This window comes from Jaculus jaculus, chromosome 10, assembly GCF_020740685.1.
Source record: "Jaculus jaculus isolate mJacJac1 chromosome 10, mJacJac1.mat.Y.cur, whole genome shotgun sequence".
Classification (NCBI taxonomy): domain Eukaryota; kingdom Metazoa; phylum Chordata; class Mammalia; order Rodentia; family Dipodidae; genus Jaculus; species Jaculus jaculus.
This window is the reverse complement of record NC_059111.1, coordinates 101,565,810-101,592,106: the sequence shown is the minus strand read 5'-3', so window position 1 is coordinate 101,592,106 and position 26,297 is coordinate 101,565,810. Positions and strand designations below refer to the sequence as shown.

The 26,297-nt window shown below is 47.9% G+C and overlaps 1 protein-coding gene across 6 annotated transcripts in view; it reads left to right on the top strand.

The window, feature by feature from the left end:
• Dennd2a (DENN domain containing 2A) overlaps positions 1-26,297 on the top strand; it is a 129,219-nt gene that overhangs the window by 81,735 nt on the left and 21,187 nt on the right. For all 6 annotated transcript variants that reach the window (XM_045160718.1, XM_045160715.1, XM_045160714.1 and 3 more), the window contains 8 exons: positions 5,905-5,998; positions 6,416-6,466; positions 7,537-7,724; positions 14,881-14,990; positions 15,576-15,645; positions 17,358-17,435; positions 19,933-20,073; positions 22,435-22,583. In XM_045160718.1, the coding sequence (XP_045016653.1) occupies positions 5,905-5,998; positions 6,416-6,466; positions 7,537-7,724; positions 14,881-14,990; positions 15,576-15,645; positions 17,358-17,435; positions 19,933-20,073; positions 22,435-22,583 (881 nt within the window). The remainder of the gene's footprint in view (positions 1-5,904; positions 5,999-6,415; positions 6,467-7,536; positions 7,725-14,880; positions 14,991-15,575; positions 15,646-17,357; positions 17,436-19,932; positions 20,074-22,434; positions 22,584-26,297) is intronic.

The following is a 26,297-nucleotide window of genomic DNA, read 5'->3' as shown; positions in this document are numbered from 1 at the left end:
GCAAGCATGCACCTTTAACTGCTGAGCATCTATATAACCCTTAACTTCTCATTTAATCCTAGGTGATTTTTTTGTTTCTTTGTTTCTTTGTTTGTTTATCAAGGTAGAGTTTCACTCTAGTCCAGGCTGACCTGGAATTCACTAAGTAGTCTCAAGGTGCGCTCACACTCACAGTGATCCTCCTACCTCTGCCTCCTTAGTGCGGGGATTAAAGGCGTACACCACCACACTCAGCTGAAATGTATTTTTTCAATATTTTATTTTTGTTTATTTATTTGAGGGAGAGAGGCAGAGAGGGAAAGAGGAGGGGAGAGAGAGAGATTGGGCACGCCAGGGCATCTAGCTACTGCAAACAAACTCCAGATGCATGTGCCACCTTGTGCATCTAGATTACGTGAGTCCTGTAATTTCAAGTTGGCCTAGAATTCACGGTGATCCTCCTACCTCTGTACAGTAGGCGTAGCTTTATATTCACTGTGTAGTCTCAGGATGGCCTTAAACTCAAGGCAATCCTCCTATCTCTGCCACCCAAGTGTTGGGATTAAAGGTATGCACCACTATGCCCAGCTTTTTTCCCTCATCTTTTAGATGAAGATATCTAGGCCTAAAAGGCCAATAGAGGCCAAGGAAATGGCCCACTGGTACCCAGATAAAGAGGGATCTAGAAAACTAAAAATGCATTAAAAATAATTTATTTTGATATGGTAGCACACACCTTTAGTATCAGCAGTCAGGAAGCAAAGGTAGGAGGATAGTTGTGAGTTCGAGGCCAGCCTGAGACTACATAGTGAATTCCAGCCTGAAACTACAGTGTGAGTTCCAGGTCAGCCTAGAGTGAGAACTCCCCTTGGAAAAAAAAATAACTAAATAAATAATAGTAATCATTGATATATTCAGGCTAGGTGTAGAAATGCACACCTTTAATCCTAGCACTCAGGAGGCTAAGTAGGAGGATCCTTATGATTTAGAGGCCAGCCTGGGGTCACAAAGTTCCAGATCAGTCTGGGCTAGAGTGAGACCTTACCTTGAAAAAATAAATTTAAAAAAGAATTTACATATTCAGCTAGGTGTGGTGGCTCACGCCTATACTCCTAGCACCTAGGAGATTGAGACATGAGGATCAGCATGAGTTCCAGGCCAGCCTGGCTATAGTGTGTGAAATCTTGTCTCAAAAAACAAGCAGAGGGGCTGGGAAAATGGCACAGTGGTTAAGGTGCTTGCTTGCCATGCCTGATGACCTGAGTGTGATGCCCCAGTACCCATATAAAGCCAGGTGCGCAAAGTGGCACATGCATCTGGACTTTGCATGCCCGTTCTTCTCTCTATGTTTGCAAATAAATAAATTATTTAAAAAAAAAAATAAAGCAAGCAGTGGATGGAGAGACGGCTCAGCAGTTAAGGTGCTTCCCTGCAAAACCTAAGGACCCAGGTTTGATTCGCCAGGACCCACGTTAGCCAGATGCACAAGGTGGCGCATGCGTCCTGAGCTAGTTTGCAGTGGCTAGAGCCCTGCCCATTCTCTCCCTCCCTCCCGTCTCTATTTCAAATAAATAAATAAAACACTTAACCAAGCAGGCTGGAGAGATGCTCGGTTGATCAAGTGTGTGCTGCGCAAGCATGAGGCTCTGAGGTTTGATCCGAGCACACACACACATTGCGCGTGTGGCGCCTGTGGTTCCAGCACTGGGGAGCTGAAGACCAGTGGATTCCCAGGACTTGCTGGTCAGCTAGTCTAGTCTAATCAGTGAGTTCCTGGTCCAGTAAACAGACCCTGTCTCAGAACTTTAAAGTTAAGGCCAGGCATCGTGGCGCATGCCTTTAATCCCAGCACTTGGGGAAAAGGTAGGAGGATCGATCACTGTGAGTTCGAGGTCACCCTGAGTCTGGAGTTCAGTTCGTTTACAGTGGCTGGAGGCCCTGGCGTGCCCATTCTCTCTCTCTCTCTCTCTCTTTTTCTCTCTGCTTCTTTCCCTCAAATAAATAAATTAGTTAACCTAAAACTTAAAAGGGGGGGCAGGCATGGGGTGCACGCCTTTAATCGCAGCACTCAGGAGGCAGAGGTAGGAGGATTGCCGAGAGTTTGAGGCCACCCTGAGACTACAGAGTGAATTCCAGGTCAACCTGAGCTAGAGTGAGACCCTACATCAAAAATCAAAAAACAAAAAAAATAAAGAAAGAAAGTAAATTTTGATATATAGATAAATATATGAGAGAGTGTGTGTGTATGAGTTAGAGGCTGGAGAGATGGCACTTTCTTGCAAAGTCTGATAGCCCAGGTTCAATTCCATAGTACCCACGTAAAGCCAGATACACTAAGTGGCACAGTGTCTAGAGTTCATTTGCAGTGGCAGGAGGCCTTGGCATACCCACTCTCTGCTTCTTTCTCTCTAAAATAAATAATTAAAATAGAATATATATATATACATACACACACACACACACACACACACTCACGCACGCATGCATATATGGTAGAAGAGTGATTTAAGAAGACATCTAATGGGCTGGAGAGATGGCTTAGCGGTTAAATGCTTGCCTGTGAAGCCTAAGGACCCCGGTTCAATGCCCCAGAACCCACGTTAGCCAGATGCACAAGTGGGCGCACACGTCTGGAGTTCGCTTGCAGTGGCTGGAAGCCCTGGTGTGCCCATTCTCTCTCTCTCTCTCTGCCGCCTCCTCTCTGTCACTCTCAGATAAATAAATAAAAATAAAACAAAAAAATTTTAAAAAAAGAAGACATCTAATGGCAACATATAGTCTTCAAATGCACATGCACCCATAGCCATATTAACATACGTACATGCACACCACACACATAATACACAAGGTTAAAATATTCATATAACATGGAAAATTATTCCCATTCTACACTTTAAAGTTTGTTTTTTTTTTTTAATTTGAGCTGGGTTGGTGGCACACACCTTTAATCTCAGTGCTCAGGAGGTAGAGATGGGAGGATCACCATGAGTTCGAGGACACCCTGAGACTACAGAGTGAATTCTAGGTCAGTCTGGGCTAGAGTGAGACCCTACCTCCAAAACAATTTTTTGTTGTTGTTCATTTTTATTTATTTATTTGAGAGCGACAGCGAGAGAAAGAGGCAGATAGAGAGAGAGAGAGAATGGGTGCACCAGGGCCTCCAGCCACTGCAAACGAACTCTAGACGCGTGCGCCCCCTTGTGCATCTGGCTAACGTGGGACCTGGGGAACCGAGCCTTGAACCGGGGTCCTCAGGCTTCACAGGCAAGCATTTAACCGCTAAGCCATCTCTCCAGCCCTAAAACAATTTTTTAAATTTATTTATTTACAAGCAGAGAGACAGAAAGAAGAGACAAGAGAGAGAATGGGGGCTGGAGAGATGGCTTAGTGTATAAAGTGCTTGTCCATTCTCCCCCCCACCCCAATAAATAAATACAAATTAAAGAGCCAGGCGTGGTGGTACACGCCTTTAATCCCAGCACTTGGGAGGCAGAGGTAGGAGGAGCACCATGAGTTTGAGGCCACCCTGAGACTACATAGTGAAATCCAGGTCAGCCTGGGCTAGAGTGAGGCCTTACCTCAAAAAAACAAAAAACAGGGCTAGAGAGATGGGTTAGCAGTTAAGGCGTTTGCCTGCAAAGCCAAAGGATTCCGGTTCGATTCTCCAGGACCCACGTAAACCAGATGCACAAGGAGGCACATGCATCTGGAGTTCATTTGCAATAGCTAGAGGCCCTAGTATGCCCATTCTCTCTCCCTCTCTCTCTCAAATAAATAAATAATAATACATAAATAAAATGCTAGGGCCTCTAGCTACTGCAAACATACTGTACACACATGTACCACCTTGTGCATCTGGTTTTATGTGGGTACTGGGGGATCGAACCCAGATCCTCTGGCTTTTCAGATAAGCATCTTAACCACTGAGCCAACTCTCTGGCCCAGGCTGACCTGGAATTCACTATGTAGTCTCAAGGTGGCCTCGAACTCATGGCAATCCTCCTACCTCTGCCTCCTGAGTGCAGGGATTAAAGGTGTGCGCCACCACGCTTGGCTCACCATCCTATATTTGTTCACTGAGGCTGGAGGTGTAGGGATGTAGCTTAGTGGTAGACTACATGCTTAGCATGTACAAGACCCTGGGTTCAGTCCCCAGCACAAAAAAAAAAAAAAAGAAAGAAAGAAAAAAGGAAGAAACATGATAAATTGATTTTTTTAATTAATTTATTTTTTATTAGTTAGTTTTGTACTCAGTGAATACAGTCAAGTTGGCACCATTGTTAGGCTCATCCGTGTCCTACCCCTCCCCCTGGCCCCTCCTTGTTGAGGTATATGTGTCGTGCATCGTGGAGTTAGCCCACAGTTATGGGTAAATTAAATGTCTCTGCACATCATGACCCAACGTGTGGCTCTGACATTCTTTCCGCCCCCTCTTCCGCAAAATTTCCCCAAGCTGGAGTTCGTTTGCAATAGCTAATAGTTGGGTTCATTTTTGGTCTGCTTCACTGATGAGGTGTTGGATAAATTGATTTGGGGGTTCCTCTCTGTGTGGGGCTCTGAGCCACAAGCGTCATGAAAGTGTGCTCTTTGACAGCAGGCCTCAGCGCAGCACAGTCTGTAAGTGCACATGGCCCCGCTTCTAAAGAGAGACGTGAGGGACAAACACAGAGCACCCCGACGCTCATCTGGCAGCAAGAGCCGCCTTTGCCTCTGAAGCTAACCTGCTCACGTCAGCGTATGTCGCAAGCAGCCGCGGCTCAGGCTGGCCTGGAACATGCTGGTGCATGCAGCAGGGGCCCTGGTAAAGAGTGGACGCCGTGTGGGCCGGGTGTCCTTCTCAAAGGCCTGGCAAGCGTCACAAGCCTAAGCACCCCAGCCCACTTCTGGACCGCACGTGTGGTGCCCGCACTAGGTGGGCGTCCCTGGAGGCAGGGAATGAGGTTTCTCTGGAGCACCGCGTATGCTGAGGGGCAGAGCTCCCACTCGCTGTCGGGGCTGGGACTCAGAAACTACTTGATGCCTGTTCTCATCCACCAGCGACTGCTCGGACGTTCTTTGGAATAGTTCCCACCAAACGGGCCCTGCCTGGGAACTCTTTTTTTTTTTTTTTTTTTTTTTTTCTGTTTCTTCCTTTTGTTTTGTTTTGGGAGCAAAAGCCCCTTCCTAAACCACAGGAACATCACAGCATCTGAGGGGGAACTTCTATGACACCATGAGCTAAGGAAATCGTCTCTCCCTTGGGTGTCTCAGCTGGATGTGTGAGGGTGTGTAGCTCCCCATGTGGCAGAGAGGACAGCCTCCTGCTGTGTTCTTGACAGTGCGGTAGATAAGAAGGACTGGGGAGCCGGGCGCGGTGGCGCACGCCTTTAATCCCGGCACTCAGGAGGCAGAGGTAGGAGGATCACTGTGAGTTCAAGGCCACCCTGAGAGGACATTGTGAATTCCACGTCAGCCTGGGCTAGAGTGAGACCCTACCTCGAAAAACAAAACAACAACAACAAAAAAAATTAATTTAATTTTAAAAAGATAAGAATGATTGGAAAACCCATTGGGGGGCTGGGGGCTGGAGAAACAGTTTAGCGGTTAAGGAGCTTGCTTGCGAAGCCTAAAGACCTAGGTTTGATTCTCCAAGTCCCACGTAAGCCAGATGCACATGGTGGCACATTTGTCTGGAGTTCGTTTGCAGTGGCTGGAGACTGGAGGCCCTGGCATGCCCATTCTCTCCCTCTCTCTCTCTCTCTCTCTCTCTCTAATAAATAACTCTTTAAAAAAGAAAAAAAAAAAAACAAAAACGTGAGGCAGTGAGAAGTGTGGTGTCACCCCCACCCCCGCCCACCACTTTCCCTGGCCCTGTCGGAAAGCAGCCCAGCTGTACCTGGGGAAGGGGCCACTGACTCTGGCTTTTCTTCCCCCGGTGTCTGGCAGCTAGTGTTACGAATCAATGCCATTTATGAGGCCCGGAGAGGGAAGAAACGGATGAAGAGGCTGTCCCAGTCCACTGAGAGCAACTCAGGGAAAGGTAAGGTGTCCCCTCCGCCAGGCCGTGCCCCCTCTCCACCCCCTCGAGCCTGAAAACGTCCTTCCTAGAGAATGGCTTCCAGATGTTTCTCAGCTCACCTAGGAGGGAGAAGTCAGCCTGGGTGGCACATGCCATCTCCCTCTGCCTAGTCCCCGTTCAAGTCAGCTGAGCGCTACGTGCCCGCACCTGGCCGTGGCAGCAGCCTCCCCCGTTCATCACGCATGGAGGCCCGTGTCTTACCCTGGGCCAGATCAGTTTGGAAATATATTGAGTTGGACAGAGTCTGTGCATTCCATTTAAAGAGACGGCCGGGCACCCCCCTCCCCCGTCCCACCCGCAAGCTAAAATTCTGGGATCTGTTTCCTGTACTCAAAGAACTCATGTCTGCCTCTTTCTGCCTTGTTCATTTTGGTCTAGTGACAGACGAAAACAGCGAGTCTGACAGTGACACTGAGGAGAAGCTGAAAGGTGAGGAGAGCAGTTGCTGTGAGATAATATGAGAGGCTACAAAGATGGCTCCCTCCCTCCTACCAATTGGGGACAGACATGACTTTTTCAGGCTTGCTGGACATGAGTGATTGAGAGGACCCTGGGGTCCAAAGGGTGGGCAGAAATAGACCAGGCAAGCACAGGACACTGCTATCCCTCCAACCTCCCTGCTGGGTTGCTGAGGTCTAGATCATTGACTGTCACCACAGCCACCCTGTCCCCACATCTCTTCCCCCATCCTTTCCTGCCACGGGGACCCACGTTGCCCGTGGCTACATGAGCTGCAGATCTCTTACAGCCTCAGCCTCCTCTGCCATGGGAGGCTTTTGTAATCACTGGTCCCCGCAGGTCTAACGTGCAGTGGATGCAGGACCAAGCTTGAGTGAGTTTTCTGAGGTTTCTCAGACCCAGCGTTAGAAGAAAGAAAATCCAGGGTGCCGAGCGAGGCGACAAGCCTTTTCCACACGGTGGCCCCAGCCCCGTTCACTTTCAGCACCCACTTGCTCCCTGGCCCACCTTTTCCCTCCGCGGAGCATTTGCGGGAGAGGCGGGGGGTGCGGGGAGGGAGGGGGGAGATCCCGAGGCAGCGGGGGCTCTGGCGGGGTCACGCAGGATGTTTACAGAGCTCCAGGTCCAGAAGCTCCGTGATCTGGACTTTGTCACATCACACAAACTGAGAGATGACGGTAACGAGTGAGGGAGGAGTGAGAGTCCTTGTCCCGAAGACAGATGGAGATAGGCCTGTGTAGTCTCTGCCTCAAGACCCAACAGCAAAACTCTGGCCAAGCCCTGAGCCCCAAGACCCGCTGTTGCCTTGCTTGGCCAGCTAGCCTGTGAATGAATGGTGCTTCTACCTGAGTTGGGCAAAAAGCCTAAAGAACGAGTTTTCTGCTAATTTGTAAGATAAGGAAAGACTTTGGGGATTTAAAAGGTATCGCAGCTGAAAATTACATAACCGATCCAGTACTGAGAAGTTTCACACTGACAAATGAGTCATGTTAGGTCCATGCCCCCCCCCCCCCTTAATCTATCTATCTCTTTTCCCAAAGCTCACAGCCGGCGCTTGGTTAACGTGAAGTCACGTTTGAAGCAGGCCCCTCGTTACTCACCGCTTGATCGGGAGCTCACCGAGTACCAGGAGAGGCAGCTCTTTGAATACTTTGTGGTCGTATCTCTGCACAGGAAGCAGGCTGGGGCTGCCTACGTACCAGAACTCACCCAGCAGTTCCCTCTCAAGGTACTTGGAGGCCAGTCGTGATTGGAGCATCCTGGCCATGATTTGATGGGATTCGTGGATTTCAGGGAGGTGTCTGGAGTAGAACCTAGAATCTATAATCTTCAAAATGAGCTTAAAGGAGTGTCTAACGTATGAAAAACCTACTGCTGTGCTGGAGAGATAGCTTAGCAGACAAGGCGCTTGCCTACAAAGCCAAAGGACCCAGGTTCGATTCGCCAGGACCCACGTGAGCCAGATATAAAGTGGCGCATGGGTCTGGAGTTCATTTGCAGTGGCTAGATGCTCTAGTACATCCATTCCCTCTCTCTTCCTCTTTCTCTCTCTCTTTCTCTCTCAAATAAAAAAATTAAAATATGCGGACATGGTGGCACATGCCTTTAGTCCCAGCACACGGGAGGCAGAGATAGAAGAATCACTGTGAGTTCAAGGCCACCCTGAGACTCTGTAGTGAATTCCAGGTCAGCCTGGGGTTGAGTGAAACCCTACCTTGAAAAAAAGTGGGGGCTGGAGGAATGGCTTGGTGATTAAGGCACTTGCCTGCAAAGCCAAAGGACCCAGGTTCGATTCCCCAGGACCCACGTTAGCCAGATACCCAAGGGGGCACATGCGTCTGGTGTTCATTTGCAGTGGATGGAGGCCCTGGCTCCCCCATTCTCTCTTTCTCTTTCTCTCTCTGTCTCCCTCTTTCTCTGTCAAATGAATAAATAAATAAAATACTTTTTAAAAAGTAGATAGTATGCCCTCTCACACGTACACATGCACACACAAGTGCTCCCGCACACATGAAAACACTCATGCACACGCACACACACAAAAAATGAAACTTAAAAAAAAAAACTTTCTTTTAAAAAATGTATTGATTTGTGAAAGAGAGAAGGAGACAGATAAATAGAAAATGGGTATACCAGGGCCCCTAGCCATTGCAGATGAACTCCAGATCCATGTGTCACCTTGTGCATCTGGCTTAAGCGGGTCCTGGGGAATTGAACCAGGGTCTTTTGGCTTTGCAGGCAAGTGTCTTAACTGCTAAGCCATCTCTCCAGCCCTTAAATAAAAAATAAAATAAAATAAACTTTCTACATAGCTGGGCGTGCTGGCACATACCTTTAATCCTAGCATTTCAGAGGCAGAGGTAGAAGGATTACCACAAGGTTGAGGCCACTCTGAGACTCAGTGAATTCCAGGTCAGCCTGGGCTAAAGTGAGACACTACCTCAAACATCAAAACAAAACAAAAAGGGCTGGAGAGATGGCTTAGCAGTCAAAGCGCTTGCCTACAAAGCCTAAGGACTAAGGACCCATGTTCAACTCTCCAGATCCCACGAAAGCCAGATGCTCAAAGGTGAGGCAAGTGCAAGGTGCCCACTAGGTGGAGCAAGTGTCTAGAGTTCTATGTTTGTAGCTGAGGCCCTGGCACACCAATTTTCTCTATCTATTTATCTATCTATCTATCTATCTATCTATCTATCTATCTAAAAAAAACAGGGGGGGGTGCTGAAGAGATGACTTAGTGGTTAAGGTGCTTGCCTGCAAAGCCAAAGGACCCAGGTTCGATTCCCCAGTATCCACGTAAGCCAGATGTACAAGGTGGCACATGTGTCTGGAGCTCATTTGGGCTAGCTAGAGGCCCATTCTATCTATCTATCTACCTACCTACCTGCCTTCCTCTTTCTTTCTCTCTCTCTCCAAATAAAATACAATTAAAAGTTTAAAAAAAAACTTTCTCCCTCCCTATGGTCATTATGCTGTCTGTCCTCTCCTGGTTTTGTTGTTGTTTTGCTTTTTTCAAGGCACGGTCTCACTCTAGCTCAAGCTGACCTGAAACTCACTCTGTAGTCTCAGGCTTGCCTCAGACTCACAGCGGTCCACCTACTTCTGTCTCCCAGGTGCTGGGACTAAAGGTATATACCTCCACACCTGGCTTTAAAAATGTTTTTCTGGAAGCCGGCCAAAGGTAGCACACACCTTTAATCCCAGTACTCGGGAGGTAGGAGGATCACTATGAGTTCTAGGTCACTCAGAGTACATAGTGAATTCCAGGTCAGCCTGGACTAGAGTTGAGACACTACCTTGAAAAAAAAAAAAGAAAGAAAGAAAGAAAGAGAGAGAGAGAGAGAAAGAAAATGTTTTTCTGAGACTACAGAGGGAGTTCCATGTCAGTGTGGGATAGAGTATGACCCTATCTCAAAAACAAACAAAAAAAGGGGGGCAGCTAGAGACATGGCTTAGTGGTTAAGGTTGTCTGCCTGCAAAGCCAAAGGACCCTGGTTCAATTTCCCGGGACCCACGTAAACGAAATACTCAAGGAGATACATGCGTCTCAAATTTCTTTCTGATGGCTGGAGACCCTGACACACTCATTCTCTCTCTGCCTCAAATAAATAAATAAAATATATATACATATATATTTAAATGGGCTGGAGCAGGTGTGGTAGTGCACATCTTTAATCCTAGCGCTTGGGAGGCAGCGGTAGAAGGATCACCATGAGTTCAAGGCCACCCTGAGACTACATGGTGAATTCCAGGTCAGCCTGAGCTAGAGTGAGACCCTACCTCGAAAAAGCCAAAAAAAAAAGAATTAAGGAAAAAAAGGTGGGAAGGGGGCTGGAGAGATGGCTTAGTGGTTAAGGTGCTTGCCTGCAAAGCCAGAGGACCCCCCCACGTAAGCCAAGGGGGTGCATAAATCTGTAGTTTGTTTGCAGAGGCTGGAGGCTCTGGTGCATTCATTTATATTTTCTCTCTTTCTCAAAATACATAAATTACTTAAAGAAAAATGGTCTCCTGTCCTCAAGGAATTCACAGTCGGATGAGGTTACGTCTTGCAGGAGCCTACCAAAGCTGGACCTCGCCTGTCCTGTACCCCGCCTCTGTCTTTTCCAGCCAGCTTTCTCTCACCCTGTCACTTAGGACCTCCTCAGCTGTTAAGACCCATCCTTGAAGTTCAGGACCCAGTGACGTGAATAGAAACAAACCCTCCACGTTGGCACTCACTCCTCCTCTTCCTCCCCCTCCAGCTGCCACAAGTCTAATGGATGATCCCTGAGAAGCCCACTCTGTGAGTTTGTCCAATTTTTTTTTTTTTTTTTTTTTTTTGCCTGTTTTGAGGTAGGGTCTTACTCTAGCCCAGGCTGACCTAGAACTCAATATGGGTGGCCTTGAACTCACGGTGAACCTCCTTCCTTCTGCCTCCCAAGTGCTGGAATTGCCACCACGCCCCGCTTTGTCCAGTTTATAGGCTGCTTACTCCATGGACAAGGGAGATTCAGACCAGCTCACAACACAGTTGAGAACCATACATTAGTCTCCAAGGTACTTAATTTTTTTTTTTTTTTTTTTTAGTTTTTCAAGGTAGGGTCTCACTCTAGCCCAGGCTGACCAGGAATTCACTATGGAGTCTCAGGGTGGCCTTGAACTCACAGCGATCCTCCAACCTCTGCCTCCCAAGTGCTGGGATTAAAGGCGTGTGCCACCACGCCCGGCTCCAAGGTACTTTGGAGGACTATTCTGTTATCCCCTTTTGTCCTCAGGGCCTAACACGCTGGCTGCTGTGCACATTGTAACACTTAGTTGGGGTTCCAGGAATAAAGGCATTAAGACATGAATCAGTTAATTAACAAATCCTCAGAACTGCTGAATGCCTGGAGCCTCTAGACTCCTGGACTCCCACATGAAAACCTTTTATTAGTGGAAAGTTACCAAGGCACTATTGAAGAGGGCACTAATCCAGAAATACATATTCTTATTATTTATTTATTTTTGTTTTTCAAGGTAGGGTCTCACTCTAGCCCAGACTGACCTGGAATTCACTATATAGTCTCAGGGTGGCCTCGAACTCACAGCGATCCTCCTGCCTTTGCCACTCGAGGGCTGGGATTAAAGGTGTGCGCCACCACGCCTGGCTTGGCCTTATTTATTTTAAAATATTATTTATTTAATTGCAAGTAGAGAGAGTGAGTGCACACCAGGACTTTTTGCTGCTGCAGATGCATGTCATTTTGTGCCTGTAGTTTTGCATAGACACTGACGAATCACACGTGGGCCAGCCAGCTTTGCAAGAACTCACCTTCCACTGCTGAGCCATCTCCCTAACCCAGACATATTTAAATATTTAAATGTTTAAAACATTACCCATAATCCTGCCACACAGAGATCTTCGCTGTTAGCGTTTTGTTGTCTTTTTCTTCTAGCCTGTTCTCATGGCATATTTCCTTTTCTCTTTTTCCTGTGATCATTGTATGATTCTTGTATCATGTTCCCTGTCCTGTTTTGTTAACTATAAACATATGTAATGAAAATTCTGAAATATTTTTCTAACTATGTAATACCCCAGTGTGTAAGATGGAGGGACTCCTTTAAAACCCATTTGCTTGCTGGAAACGTATCTTGTTGCTAGGGTTTCTTGCGCAGATTTGTGTTTTGTAAAAGGATCTTCCTTTATTTTTTTTTTTGAGGCAAGGTCTTACTCTAGCCCAGGCAGCTGACCTGGAATTCACTCTGTAACACAGATTGGCCTGAAACTCATGCCCAAACTCTATACAGATTTTGTTGTTGTTGTTTGTTTTGGTTTTTGGTTTTTCGAGGTAGTGTCTCACACTGGCCCAGACCTGACATGGAGTTCACTTTGTAGTCTCAGGGTGACCTCGAATTCATGGCGGTCCTTCTACCTCTGCCTCCCAAGTGCTGGGATTAAAGGCTGGCATGTGCCACCACATCTGGCTTTATACAGATTAATTTTTTTGTTGTTGTTGTTTATTTTGTTTTTGTTTTTCGAGGTAGGGTCTCACTCTAGCCCAGGCTGACCTGGAATTCACTATGGAGTCTCAGGGTGGCCTCGAACTCACAGCAATCCTCCTACCTCTGCCTCCCGAATGCTGGGATTAAAGGCGTGCGTCCACACCCAGCAGATTACTTTTTTTTTTTAATTTATTTTATTATTTTTATTTATTTATTTATTTTTATTTTGTGGGGGGTTTCCTAGGTAGGATCTCACTCTGCCTCAGGCTGACCTGGAATTTACTATGTAGTCTCAGGGTGGCCTCGAACTCTCAGCAATCCTCCTACCTCTGCCTCCCAAGTGCTGGGATTAAAGGTGTGTGCCACTACGCCTGGCTCTTATTATTTATTTATTTGAGAGAGAGAATGGGCGCGCCAAGGCCTCCAGCCACTGCAAACGAACTCCAAATGTGTGCACCCCCTTGTGCATCTGGCTAACGTGGATCCTGAAGAGTCGAACCAGGATCCTTTGGCTTTGCAAGCAAATGCCTTAACCACTAAGCCATCTCTCCAGTCCCCTAAAAAATATTTTTATTGTTCTGGAGAGATAGCTCAACAGTTAAGGCGCTTGCCTGCAATGCCTAATGACCAGGGTTTGATTTCCCAGTACCCACGTAAAGCCAGATGCACAAGAGGTGCATGCGTCTGGAACTCATTTGCAGTGGTTAGGGCCCTGACACACCCATTCCCTCTTTCTCTCTTTCCTTGCAAATAAATAAATAAAAATATTTTTTTTATGTTTTTTTTTTAATTTTATTTATTTATTTATTTATTTATTTGAGAGAGACAGACACAGAGAGAAAGACAGATAGAGGGAGAGAGAGAGAGAATGGGCGCGCCAGGGCTTCCAGCCTCTGCAAACGAATTCCAGACACGTGCGCCCCCTTGTGCATCTGGCTAACGTGGGACCTGGGGAACCGAGCCTCGAACCGGGGTCCTTAGGCTTCACAGGCAAGCGCTTAACTGCTAAGCCATCTCTCCAGCCCTTTTTTTTTTTTTTTTTTTTTTTTTTTTGGTTTTTCGAGGTAGGGTCTCACTCTGGTCCAGGCTGACCTGGAATTAACTCTGTAGTCTCAGGGTGGCCTTGAACTCACGGCGATCCTCCTACCTCTGCCTCCCGAGTGCTGGGATTAAAGGCATGCGCCACCACGCCCGGCTTGCAAATAAATAAATAAAAATATTTTTTAAAAATTTATTGATGTGCAAGCAGAGAGACACAGAGAGAGAGACAGACAGACAGACATACAGAAGAGCATGGATGTGCCAGGGCCTCTAGCTGCTGTAAACAAACTCCAGATGCATGCACCACTTTGTGCATCTGGCTTTATGTGGGTACTGGAGAATTGAACCTGGGTCATTAGACTTTGCAGGTAAATGCCTTCATCACTGAACCATCTCTCCAGCCCCAGATTTTTTTTTATATTACTGGTTTTGGCTTGGGTTTTTTTGTTTTGTTTTGTTTTGTTTTTAGGTAGGATCTCATTCTAGCCTAGGCTGACCTGAAACTTTGTAGCTCCAAGCTGGCCTAGAACTCACAGTGATCCTCCTACCTCATCCTCTTGAGTGCTGGAATTAAAGGGGTGGGCCACCACACCCAGCTACTGCTATTGTTTTTAAAGACAGGGGCTCATGTAGCCCAGGCTGGCCTCGAAGTTACTGTGATGTTGAGGATGGCCTTGACCTCCTGTCTCCACCTCCCAAGGGCTGGAATTACAGACATACGCCACCACCCCCAGCCTTCATGACTTCAATATGATGTATAAATCCGATCTTAACTCTCTCTGGTCCCTAACATGTTAAAACATTCTTCCAGCCTGCAGTGAATGAGGTTCTATCCCGAGTGCTCGTGCTTGTGGCCATGGTCCTTCCACATTCTGACAGCAGCTGGGGCCAGGATAAATCACCTCCCGTGCCAGGGTGTGGTTCCTCCTCTCTGAAATGAGAGAGACTCACTGACTCTCTGGGGCTAGTTGATCTCGGTGTAGTGTAATTTTTGCTGTGGGGGTATCGGTACTGGTACGAGCATCACCACGTTCAGAGATTGGAAGAGGGATGTGAGTCTGCCTCCCATGCCCACAAAGCCTCCCATACCCTCAAAGCCTCCCACTTGTAAAGGATTGCTATGGTGACTTCTCCATACTAACCAGCATATTATTAATATTAAGCATAGAGAAAATTTCTCCAAAGCAGACTTCTTTCTCCTGACTTCCCCCTAAGTTTGTACTATCTCAGGGAAAAGTAGCCCCCGCCCCTAGACTAAACTGCAGACCACTTCCCAAAGGGAGGAACTACAGAGACAGTCACAGCCGAGGAAAAGGAGACAGCCAGTCACGCTGTGTCTGTGGGGTTTATTCGGTGACCGTCTCCCACCTTTCTCCCTGTAGTTGGAAAGGTCTTTCAAGTTCATGAGGGAAGCTGAGGACCAGCTGAAGGCTATTCCTCAGTTCTGCTTCCCTGATGCCAAGGATTGGGCTCCCGTCCAGCAGTTTACCAGGTATGAGCTGCGTTTCCCTCCCTCTACCCCTGAAGGCTAAGGCTGGAAGTAGACAGGGTGTCATTGATGGCAGCAATCCCGATAGGCTCCAGAGTAGCGATTTCCCCTGGGCGGGTCTTAAAGCTTCCCTGATGAAAGGCACCTTCCTAAGTAGGCATTCACCAGGCCTCCTGTGAAGTTGGCCCAGCAATCTTCAGACCATGCCCTAAGAGAGCCACAGCTAGGCCAGTCCTGACGGAGGCTCAGAATTATGCTCTCCTGAGCTTCCCCCTGAGTCACACCCTACATCAGGCTGAGAGAACACCCCATCCGTCTCCCTTGTCCTGGGCCACAGTAGCGAATGACAGCTGAGCTTACGTCCCAAGTCTGCTGGGCAATAGGACCAGAGGACAGCTCAGGGTGCAGACCCCTCGTTTTCTCTTATATGACATGTGCCATTTTAGATCCCTTCTGTCCTGACATTAACTCTGGAGCTTGAGGTGACCAGAGGGATGGACAAGCAGGGCAGGGAGCTGCCCCTTGGGCAGTAGGGATGTGCGTCTGGCTTGGCTGTGCCTTGTAACACGTGTGTTTTCCCAACCACAGTGAAACTTTCTCCTTCGTACTGACTGGCGAAGACGGGAGCAGAAGGTTCGGTTATTGTAGAAGATTGCTGGTTAGTATGTTCTGGCTTTCAGTCGGCCACAGCGCCCTGGAGAGCCAGCTCAGCCTTTCTTGAGACTCTGATTTCACCCTGTGCTCTAGACTGTGGCTTGCATGCATGGGACCCAGGGACCCAGGGCTAGCCAAGATATAGCCCAACACAAAAGGGTAAACACAATTAAAACATTGTAAGACTTTTAGGCTTTTTGTCTTTTTGGTTTTGTTTTTCAATGTAGGGTCTCATTCTAGCCCAGGTTGACCTGGAAGTCACTGTGTAGTCTTATTTTGAGTCAGCGTCTCTCATTACTTACTGCTCCATTGACAAGCTTCTGGGAAATTCTCCTGCCTCTGCCTCTTCTCAGAGTAGGCACGCTGGAATAACAGAAGCCCACCATAGCTTCCAGATTTTATGTGGGGTGTGAGGATACCAACTCAGGTCCTGCTAAAAAGCAACAAGTGCCTTATCCACTGAGCCATCTCTCCAAGACGTTATTTTTGTTGTTTTTTTTTTTTGTTTTTTGTTTTTTGTTTTTGTAACTTGCTTGCACAGTTTGGAGTATGAACTTTGTAGATGACCACATCATGTCACAATGTCAAAAGGTTGGACCATCTGCTAGGGAAAGGAACAACTGGAGTGGTGGGTTAACCGGGGGATTAGAAACACAAAGAAAGCCAGAAATGGTGGCACATACCTGTGACTGCCTATGTGAGAGAGTGAGTTCCAGGTCAGCCTGGGCTTGAGTGAGACCCCACTCCACAAACAGGAAGGAAGGGAGGGAGGGAGGGAGGGAGGGAGGGAGGGAGGGGAGAGGGAGGGAGGGAAAGAAAAGGGAAGAGAGGAGGAAGGGAAGGAGGAAGGAAAGGAAGAAAAGCCAGATACGTAAAGTGATGAATGCATCTAGAGTTTGTTGTTTACACTGGCTAGAGGTCCTGGCATGCCCATTCATTCTCTCTTGCTCTTTCTCTGTCTCCTTGCAAATAAATAAGTAAATAATAATAATAAAGCTGGGCTGAAAAAATGGCTTAGCAGTTAAGGCATTTGCCTATGAAGCCTAAGGACCCTGATTCAATTTCTCAGGACCCACGTTAGCCAGATGCACAAGGAGGCACATGCGTCTGGAGTTCATTTGCAGTGGCTGGAAGCCTCTCTCTATCTGTTTCTTTTTCTCTCTTCTTTCTCAAATAAATAAATAAAATCTATTAAAAACAAAAAACAAAGCCGGGCGTGGTGGCGCACGCCTTTAATCCCAGCACTCGGGAGGCAGAGGTAGGAGGATCGCTGTGAGTTCTAGGCCACCCTGAGACTACATAGTGAATTAGTGAATTCCAGGTCAGCCTGAGCCAGAGACCCTGCCTCGAAAAAACAAAAAAAAACAAAAAAAACAAAAAACAGGTCTAGAGAGATGGCTTAGCAATTAAGGCACTTGCCTGCAAAGCCTAAGGACCCAGGTTCAATTCCCCAGGACCCACATAAACCAGATGGACAAGAGGGCGCATGTGTCTGGAGTTTGTCTGCAGTGGCTGGAGGCCCTGGCGCGCCCATTCTCTCTTTCTCTCTGCCTCTTCATCTGTCTCTGTCTCTCAAATAAATAAATAAAATATTTTTTAAAAAAAGAGAGATTAAGAAGCAAGGCAGATGTCCTGCCTTCAAAAAAAAAAGCATTTCAGGGCGGGTGTACTTTCCTTCCCTAAGGCTGGCTCTCTAACATGTTTCTCTCCACTAAGCCTGGAGGCAAAGGGAAGCGTCTCCCCGAAGTCTACTGCATTGTGAGTCGCCTGGGATGCTTCAGCCTCTTCTCCAAGGTGAGAACTTGACCAGAGAACACGGAGAAAGCAAGACAAGGCCCCAGGAAGACACACACTTCCCTCCCATTTCCTCACACCCACCCCATCACCCTCTCCTTTCTGTCCTCATCAGTTCAGGAAATTAGCTGATGAAGGGCCAGGCCAGAAGGTAGGAGACAGGAACCAGTCGTGGTGGCTCATGCTTGTAATCTCTCTCGGCACTTAGGAGGCTGAAGTGGGAGGGTCCCTAGTTCAAGGCCAGCCTGAGGTGTACAGAGAGACCCTGTCTAAAAGAGAAAAATAGGTGGCTGGAGAGATGGCTTAGCGGTTAAGCGCTTGCCTGTGAAGCCTAAGGACCCCGATTCGAGGCTCAATTCCCCAGGACCCACGTTAGCCAGATGTACAAGGGGGCGCACGCATCTGGAGTTCGTTTGCAGTGGCTGGAGGCCCTGGCGCGCCCATTCTGTCTCTCTCTCTCTCTCTGTGCCTTTCTCTCTCCATCTGTCGCTCTCAAATAAAAATAAACAGAATTAAAAAAAAAAATAGGGCTGGAGAGATGGCTTAGCGGTTAAGACACTTGCCTGTGAAGCCTAAGGACCCAGGTTCAGTTCTCCAGGACCCATGTAAGCCAGATGCACATGGTGGCACATGCGTCTGGAGTTCCTTTGCAGTAGCTTGAAGCCCTAGCATGCCCATTCTCTCTTTCTAATAAATAATAAATTAAAAAAAAGAAAAACAAAGTGGAAGAAATGAGTTGAAGGAAAGAGGAAGGGGCAGAGGAGTCTTCCAGAATATCAGAATATTCAAGTGTTTTACTTTTATTCACTATTGATAAATTATTGTTATTACTGAAGTGTTTTACTTTTTTTTTTTTTTTTTTTTTTTTTGGTTTTTCGAGGTAGGTCCTCACTCTAGCCCAGGCTGACCTGGAATTCACTATGTAGTCTCAGGGTGGTCTCGAACTCACGGCAATCCTCTTACCTCTGCCGCCCGAGTGCTGGGATTAAAGGCGTGCGCTACCACGCTCGGCTTTACTTTTTTTTTTTTTTTTAAAGGTAGGGTCTCACTCTCTAGCCCAGGTTGACCTGGAATTCAGTATGTATTCTTAAGGTGGTCTCAAACTCACAGAGATCCTCCTATCTCTGCCTCCCGAGTGCCACCACGCCTGGTTCACATAGATATTTTATTTTTGTTTTTTTCGAGGTAGGGTCTCACTGTAGCTCAGGCTGACCTAGAATTCACTATGTAGTCTCAGGGTGGCCTTAAACTCAAGGCAATCCTCCCCCACCCCCCTTGTCTCCTGAGTGCTAGGATTAAAGGCGTGTACCACCACTCCCGGCTGACATAGATATTTCTATGTAAACATCTGTTTTCATTTCTTGGGTATGTTCTGGGTCATATGGTAAACTCTGATTTTGAAGAACTGCAGACTGTTTTCCCAAGTGACTTGACTATTTTATATTCCTACAAGCAGAGTCTATTCGATTTATAATTTCTCAACTGCCTTGTCAATGCTTGGGGAAAGTGTTTGTTTTTGAGATGGAGGTCTCATTATGTAACCCAGGCTGACATCAAGGCATTCCTTCTGCCTCAATTTCCCATGCACTGGGAATTCGGGCATGTGCTTCCACACCACTTAATACATTGTATCTGCCCTTTGTTTCTTTTAAAAGATATTTTATTTGGGCTGGAGAAATAGCTTCATGGTTAAGGCATTTGCCTGTGAAGCCACAGGGCCCAGGTTTGATTCCCCAGGACCTACATAAGCCAAATGTACAAGCTGGGGCATGTATCTGGAGTTCATTTGCAATGGCTAGAGGCCTTGGCATGCCCATTCTCCCACTCTCTATCTCTCTCTGTCTCTCTCTCTCAAATAAATAAATAAATTTAAATTTAGAAAAGTAAAATAAAAACTAATTAATTAAAAAAGAAAATTTGAGGTCAGCCTGAGATACATGTGATAACATCTAAAAAAAAAAACTGGGCTGGAGAGATGGCTTAGCAGTTAAGGTCTACAAACCTAGGACCCAGGTTCAGTTCCCCAGGACCCATGTAAGCCAAATGCACAAGGTGGCACATACATCTGGAGTTTGTTTGCAGCAGCTAGAAGCCCTGGCATGCCCATTCTCTCTCTCTCTGTCTCTCTCTCTGTCTCAAATAAATAAAAATAATAATTTTTTAAAAATTAAAAGAAAAAAGTAGGTGTTAAAGTTTGGGAGTAACTCAGTCCCTTGCATGCACAAAACACAAAAACCCTGTGTTTGATCCCCAAGACCAGAGGGAGGGAAAAAAGAATGCATTAGTAAGTCACGTGATAAACCAAACTAAAGTCAGAGGTTCTGTAACTTTACCCTGTTAGCAGTATGAAGGACAGAGTCACGTGGTAAAGTCACACGGAGAGTCAGAAGCCCCTGACTGATGAGAACTGCAAAGCTTTCTTCCCCATCATGTCACCATGGCAGGCCGCTCCTCCCCTGACTGCAGATTAACTGAGCCGCTTTTCTGACCCTGGCAGATCTTGGATGAGGTGGAAAAAAGACGAGGCATCTCTCCAGCCTTGGTGCAGCCCCTCATGAGGAGTGTCATGGAAGCTCCATTCCCAGCCCTGGGCAAAACCATCATTGTCAAGAACTTCCTGCCAGGCTCAGGGACTGAGGTAAGCTGTCAGATTCCTTTCCTCCTGTGGCCAGAGGGACTGGCCTTCATTGGACCGTCCAATTCACTGGTGTCCACCCCACTCCTTAGGTGACCCCAGATCACCCCCCATGAGGTCCACCTTCAGTCCAGCCCATCTGCTCCTCACGGGGCTTCACTGCATGATGTTGGCCTCACAGCTTAGGGACGTGAAACGATCGCCCAGCCCATCGCCAGTCATAGATCTTTTTGGGGTTCTTTGTTATTGTTGTTTTGATTTTTCAAGGTAGGGTCTCCCTGTAGCCCAGGCTGACCTGGAATGCACTATGTCATCTCAGGGTGGCCTCGAATTCATGGTGATCCTCCTACCTCTGCCTCCCGGGTGCTGGGATTAAAGGCGTGCACCACCACGCCTGGCTTTCCATTCATAGTTTGTTTGTTTGTTTGTTTTTGGTGGCACATACCTTTTTTTCTTTTCAAATTTTTTTTTTATTAACAACTTTCGTGAATATAAAAAATGTCCTATGGTAATGCCTTCCCTCCCCTCACTTTCCTCTTTGAAACTCCATTCTCCATCATACCCCTCCCCATCTCAGTGAGTCTCTCTTTTATCTTGATGTCATGATCTTTTCCTCCTATTATGATGGTCTTGTGTAGGTAGTGTCAGGCACTGTGAGGTCAGCCATTCATAGATCTTAACTGTACTTATCCATATGCTGGGCCGGCTTCACCACTAACTTTGTAATATGAAACAGATTATTTTCAGAGAAGACCAGCTCAGCTACTGCTTTTTTTTTTTTTTTTTTTTTTACTTTTTAATTTGAGACAGCACCTTACAAAGTTGCCTAGCTCAAGTACTGCTTTTTATTCATCCTACGCCACAGCATGTCCCTTCCTTGATGAGGCTGAGATATGATGAAGTTTGGGGGGGGGGCTGTTTTTTTAATTTTTCAAGGTAGGATCTCACTCTAGCCCAGGCTGACCTAGACTTCACTATGGAGTCTCAAGGTGGCCTTGAACTCACAGCTATCCTCCTACCTCAGTCTCCCAAGTGCTGGGATTAAAGGCATGTGCCACCACCCCCAGCTTGTTTTGTTTTGTTTTGTTTTGCTTTTTCAAGGTAGGGTCTCACTGTAGCCCGGGCTGACCTGGAACTCACTCTGTAGTCCCAGGCTGGTCTAAAACTCATGGCGATCCTCCTACCCCCCCTGCCTCTCAAGTGCTGGGATTGAAGGCATGCGCCAGGACACCCAGCACTGTTTTGTTTTGGTTTCTTGTTTTTTTGTTGTTGTTGTTTGTTTTTATTTATTATTTATTTTAATTTTTATTTTTTGGTTTTTCGAGGTAGGGTCTCACTATAGATCAGGCTGACCTGGAATTCACTATGTAGTCTCAGGGTGGCTTTGAACTCACGGTGATCCTCCTACCTTTGCCTCCGGAGTGCTGGGATTAAAGGCATGTGCCACCACACCCAGCTTTATTTTTAATTTTAATTATTTGAGTGAGAGAAAGACAGAGCATGTGCACACCAGGGCCTCTTGCCACTGAAAAAGAACTCCAGATGAATGTACCACGTTTTGTATCACTGTGAGCTTGAGGCCACTTTAAAACTATATAGTGAGTTTCAGGTCAACCTGGGCTAGATAGAGTGAGACCCTACCTCGAAAAACCAAAAGTGGGGGGAAAGGCAATTGGAAGCATATTTGGTGGTGGTGCATGCTTTAATCACAGCACTGGGGAGTCTCAGGTAGAAGGACTGATTGCCCAGGAGTTCAAGACCACCCTGGAGCTACGGAGTGAGTTTGAGGTCAGCCTTGGTTAGAGCAAGAGCCTACAAGGGGGTGAGGGGCACAGACAGCATTTGGTCTTGGCTGAGGTAAGCTAGCTAGGAAATGCCCCCTGAAAGAGTAAGTCTGGATGGTTCTGCTGGAAGTTTTCTGGTCCCTTCTCCAGGCATGTGGGATTCCCTTCCAGCAGTCATGGTCCCTTGGGAGACGGAGGGTTTCCACAAGGGGACTCTTAAGGCTAAGTCAGTTTTAGCATGGAACTCTCTGTGGGGAGTCCAGATAGGTTCTTCCACTGGAAGCCCCTGGTGTGGGTCAAGGGCCATCAATTGTGCCATCCACTGTCCACCCTTATCGCCACCCAAACTGTCCTCCGTTGATTAGGCGCTTGCTTCCCTATCAGGTGTACCTTTTGTCCCTGTCTCTTGGGATCTGCACCCCAAACACATACACACACATACCCTTTTTTTCCTCTTCTTTTTCCTTGCCAACGGGTTACCCCTGCCAGCCAAGGACCTCAGAGCCCCAGGGACCGCCCTGCCCAGGGAGGCCTGCTGGGTGGGTGGCCCGCGGTCCTAGCTGCTCCTATTTCCCGGCAGGTGATCGAGCTGTGTCGCCCGCTAGACTCCCGGCTCGAACACGTGGACTTTGAGTCTCTCTTCTCCTCCCTCAGCGTCCGCCACTTGCTCTGTGTCTTTGCCTCCCTGCTTCTGGAAAGAAGGGTTATCTTCATTGCCGACAAACTCAGGTACCAAACTCTGCCACTTCTGCTGGAGTGCGTGCACGTGCTCCGTCTTGAACTCCCAAGGGTGCAGTGGAGGTTCTCGTGAGAGGAGGACCTGGAGGCCCGCCAGGTACCCCCACCGAGTAAAACAGGACGGGCTTGCTGTCCGTGCAGTCCACTGTGAATTAGGTACTCTCTGTTGATGTGAAGGAAACAGAAGACATGGGCCTGTCCTCTAAAATTCTCGGTCTGCTGGGGGACTGGGGAAGCAAACAGACCATAGGTCATCATGCGGGGAGGGCTGGGAAGAGACAGTGACTTCTGGAAGTGACAAAGTGCACTCGTCTCCAGGGCAGGGTAAGTTATGACTAAGTGAAGGAGCTGTCTATGCAGTGGCAAGGAGGAAGGCAGGCCAAGTACGTCATCACCTGCAGGAACTGTGAAGCCACTCACTGTGGCTGGAGTGGACAGACAGAGGGGACAGAGACCAGCTCAGGGAAAGATCAGAAGGTGAAACCAGAGAGTGTAGATTTTCCCAAGGCATCTGTCTCCTCATTATTAAACTAAATCACATACACATCTGGATGGTCATAGTCTATGTTTCCAAAAAGCCATGTCGGGCTGGCGAGATGGCTTAGCAGTAAAGGCGTTTGCCCGTGAAGCCAAAAGACCCAGGTTCAATTCCCCAGGACCCACGAAAGCCAGATGCACAAGGGGCACATGCATCTGGAGTTCATTTGCAGTGGCCAGGCCCTGGCATGCTCATTCTCGCTCTGTCTCTCTCTCTTCTAATAATTAAAAAGAAGGAAGGAAAGAAAGAAAGAAAGAAAGAAAGAAAGAAAGAAAGAAAGAAAGAAAGAAAGAAAGAAAGAAAGGAAGGAAGGAAGGAAGGAAGGATAAAGGCCATGTCTCAAATCAAAGAGGACATCAGAGCAGAGTTTGGATTGGTTCAGAACTTATAGCGAGGAGGAATTCCTTGCATGGTCATCATTTCAAAACACTGACTTGGCGGGCATGATGGTGCATGCCTTAAATCCCAGCTCTCAGGAGGCAGAGGTAGGAGGATTGCTGTGAGTTCGAAGCCAGCCTGAGACTACATAGTGAGTTCCAGGTCAGCCTGGGCTACAGCGAGACCCTACCTCGAAAAACCGAAAAATAAAACCAAACAACACTGACTCCAAGGTTTCTTGGAACCAAGGGCACAAGAGCATGTGTGATGCACACCAGGAAAAGCATACGTGTGGAGACTGCCAACTGCCTAAAGCCCTGGAGGCCACCTGAGAAGTTCATCTGGAATGAAGACATGGCAGAAACAAACAAACAACAAAAAACAAAACTCATCACTGTCTGTGGTTTGCAGAGGAAGAACTCTGCACTGTGGCAAACAAAAGGGAGGAAGAAGAAAGGGTTGGAAGCATGGGAAGGACATGTTTCAACATGGAATTAATCAGGGGCGTGGGAGGAAATGGCATCCAGCCCTGTCCATCCCCCTGCAGCCATGTGGTCACCTTTGTGATGCTCCTCTTTGGACGGTTGCCACGTGGTTATTCCCTGACTGCCCCCACCCAGTGTCTGAGTTCCCTATTCACTTTTAAATGTCACACTTATTATCCTCCCTTCTGTCGGTTTAGGAAGCAGGCCTTGTCTTCAGCCTGCAGCTGGTGCTGGGCACTGGGCAGCTCTCCAAGCTCCACGGACACTGGAGAATTCAGATAAAGTTCTCAAGGTTGGGGCCCTGGAAGTTAGGGATGAATAATAACCCTTCGGTGACCAGGATCGGGTTTCCTCCGCTCCATGGAAACTGTCTCCATGCTCTGAAAAGACGCGCTCTGCCACCCCCCCGCCTCAACCCCGTCCCCTTGGGTTTCAGGAAGTCCTAGGCAAGTGGGAAGCCAGCTGAGTAAACCTAGCACCTGCCAGGCAGGCGTGGACTTAGGGACCTGGCCCCTGGAGACCTTCCTTCTAGGAGAGAGATGTTAGACTTGGGAAGCGCAAGCTGGAGCGCATGTCTCAGATGATGAATGAGTCTCACGTAGCGTAGACCGACCAGAACAAAAGAAGACAGGGGAAGGAGGCATTACTGAAGACAAAGAAATGTCTGGAACGGGGGAGATGGCTCGGTCGGTAAAGCGCTTGTGGCACAAACGTGTGGACCTGAGTTAGGACCTGCAGCACCCACATAAGAGCCAGGCGTGGTGGCAAGTACGTCACCTGCGGTGGCTGCTGCTGCCAGTTCGGATCCTGTTGTCCGTCTTGCAGAGAGCTAAGTGCTACACAGAGGGCTTTTTTGTAAGGAAGGAGAAAGAGGCCAGAACATGATTAATTTTGACACCCTCCTTGGGACCAGGGCCTGGCCATGGGGCAGTAATTAGTATACGTGTGTGCACGTGTTAGTACAAAATGCCTTACCCTTTACAGCTTCCACATACGCACATTCCTCTCTCATTACACTGGTAGGCTTTCTCAGAGTGGGGAGGACCCCAAACATTCAGCCATTGGTCTCCGGTCTCCCCATTTGTGAAGCACAGGGGTTGGCTGGACCGGGGCTCCTCATGGCTCTGACTCTCTGGACTCTACTGTCTTGTCTTCCCTGCAGAGAGCTGCTCTCTCCCTGTTACATGTGACTCAGTGGGTCCTGTCCCTTACCCAGTCAGTCAGTTACCTTTCCATCCCAGCTAGTCTCTCTCATGCAGGCCTCGAGGGACAGAGCTCTTAGACAGGAAGAGAAGAAAACCAAAACACACAAATGTGGTAAGAGTAGCAAACACTGGGATGGAGAGATGGCCTACCAGTTAAGGCGCCGCTTGCCTGCGAAGTCTAAGGACCCCAGTTTGATTCTCCAGGACCCACGTAAGCCAGATGCACGAGGGGCACATGTGTCTGGAGTTTGTTTGCAGTGGCTAGAGCCCTGGCGTGCCCATACTCCCTCTCTCTCTCTCTCTCTCTCTCTCTCTCTCTCTCTCTCTCTCCTTTCCTCTCTCTCTCTCTCTCTCAAAATAAATAAACAAAAACTTGGGGGGAAATAAAAGTAGCAAACGCATGGCAGAGGTTGAGGACTGAGAGAGGCCCACATCCTTCTCAGGTCTGGCCTGGGTTCTGTCCTGCTCCTCACAGCCACTTCACATGAGCGCTCTCTCTCATCAGGACCCCAAAAGCCACAGAGGTTCGGACACTTTGCCGAAGGAGGTCCGGCGGGAGAGCGGCCCAGCTCTGGGGCAGGCAGGGAGGGGGCTGTAGGCTGCCGTGCTGGGGAGGGTGGGGGGCGTGACAAGGCCGAGTCTGGGTCCCTGTGTGTCCCAGAAATGTAGGAAAGTCTTTGTCCAAGAAGCTGTTAACTAACATCCCTTTGTGAAGCCTGGGGAAATAGCCCAGTTGATAAATTACCTGCCTTGCAAGCATGGGGACCTGAGTTGAAAGCCCAGGAAGAATTGTCAGGTGTCGTCATACACAGTTGCGGTCCCAGCATTTGGGTAGCAGAAGCAGGAAGATCCCTGACCAGCCAGTGTAGCCTAACTGGCAAACTCTAGACCATTCAGAGGCCCTATCTCAAAACTGGTAGACAACTTACCTGGGGAACAAGACCAGGAATTGTATTCTGGCCTTCACACACTTGCACACATACACATAGGTTTAAAAAATATATATTTTTTTTTCAAAGTAGCTCTAGCTCAGGCTGACCTGGAATTCACTATGTAGTCTCGAGGTGGCCTCCTACTCACGGTGATCCTCCTACCTCTG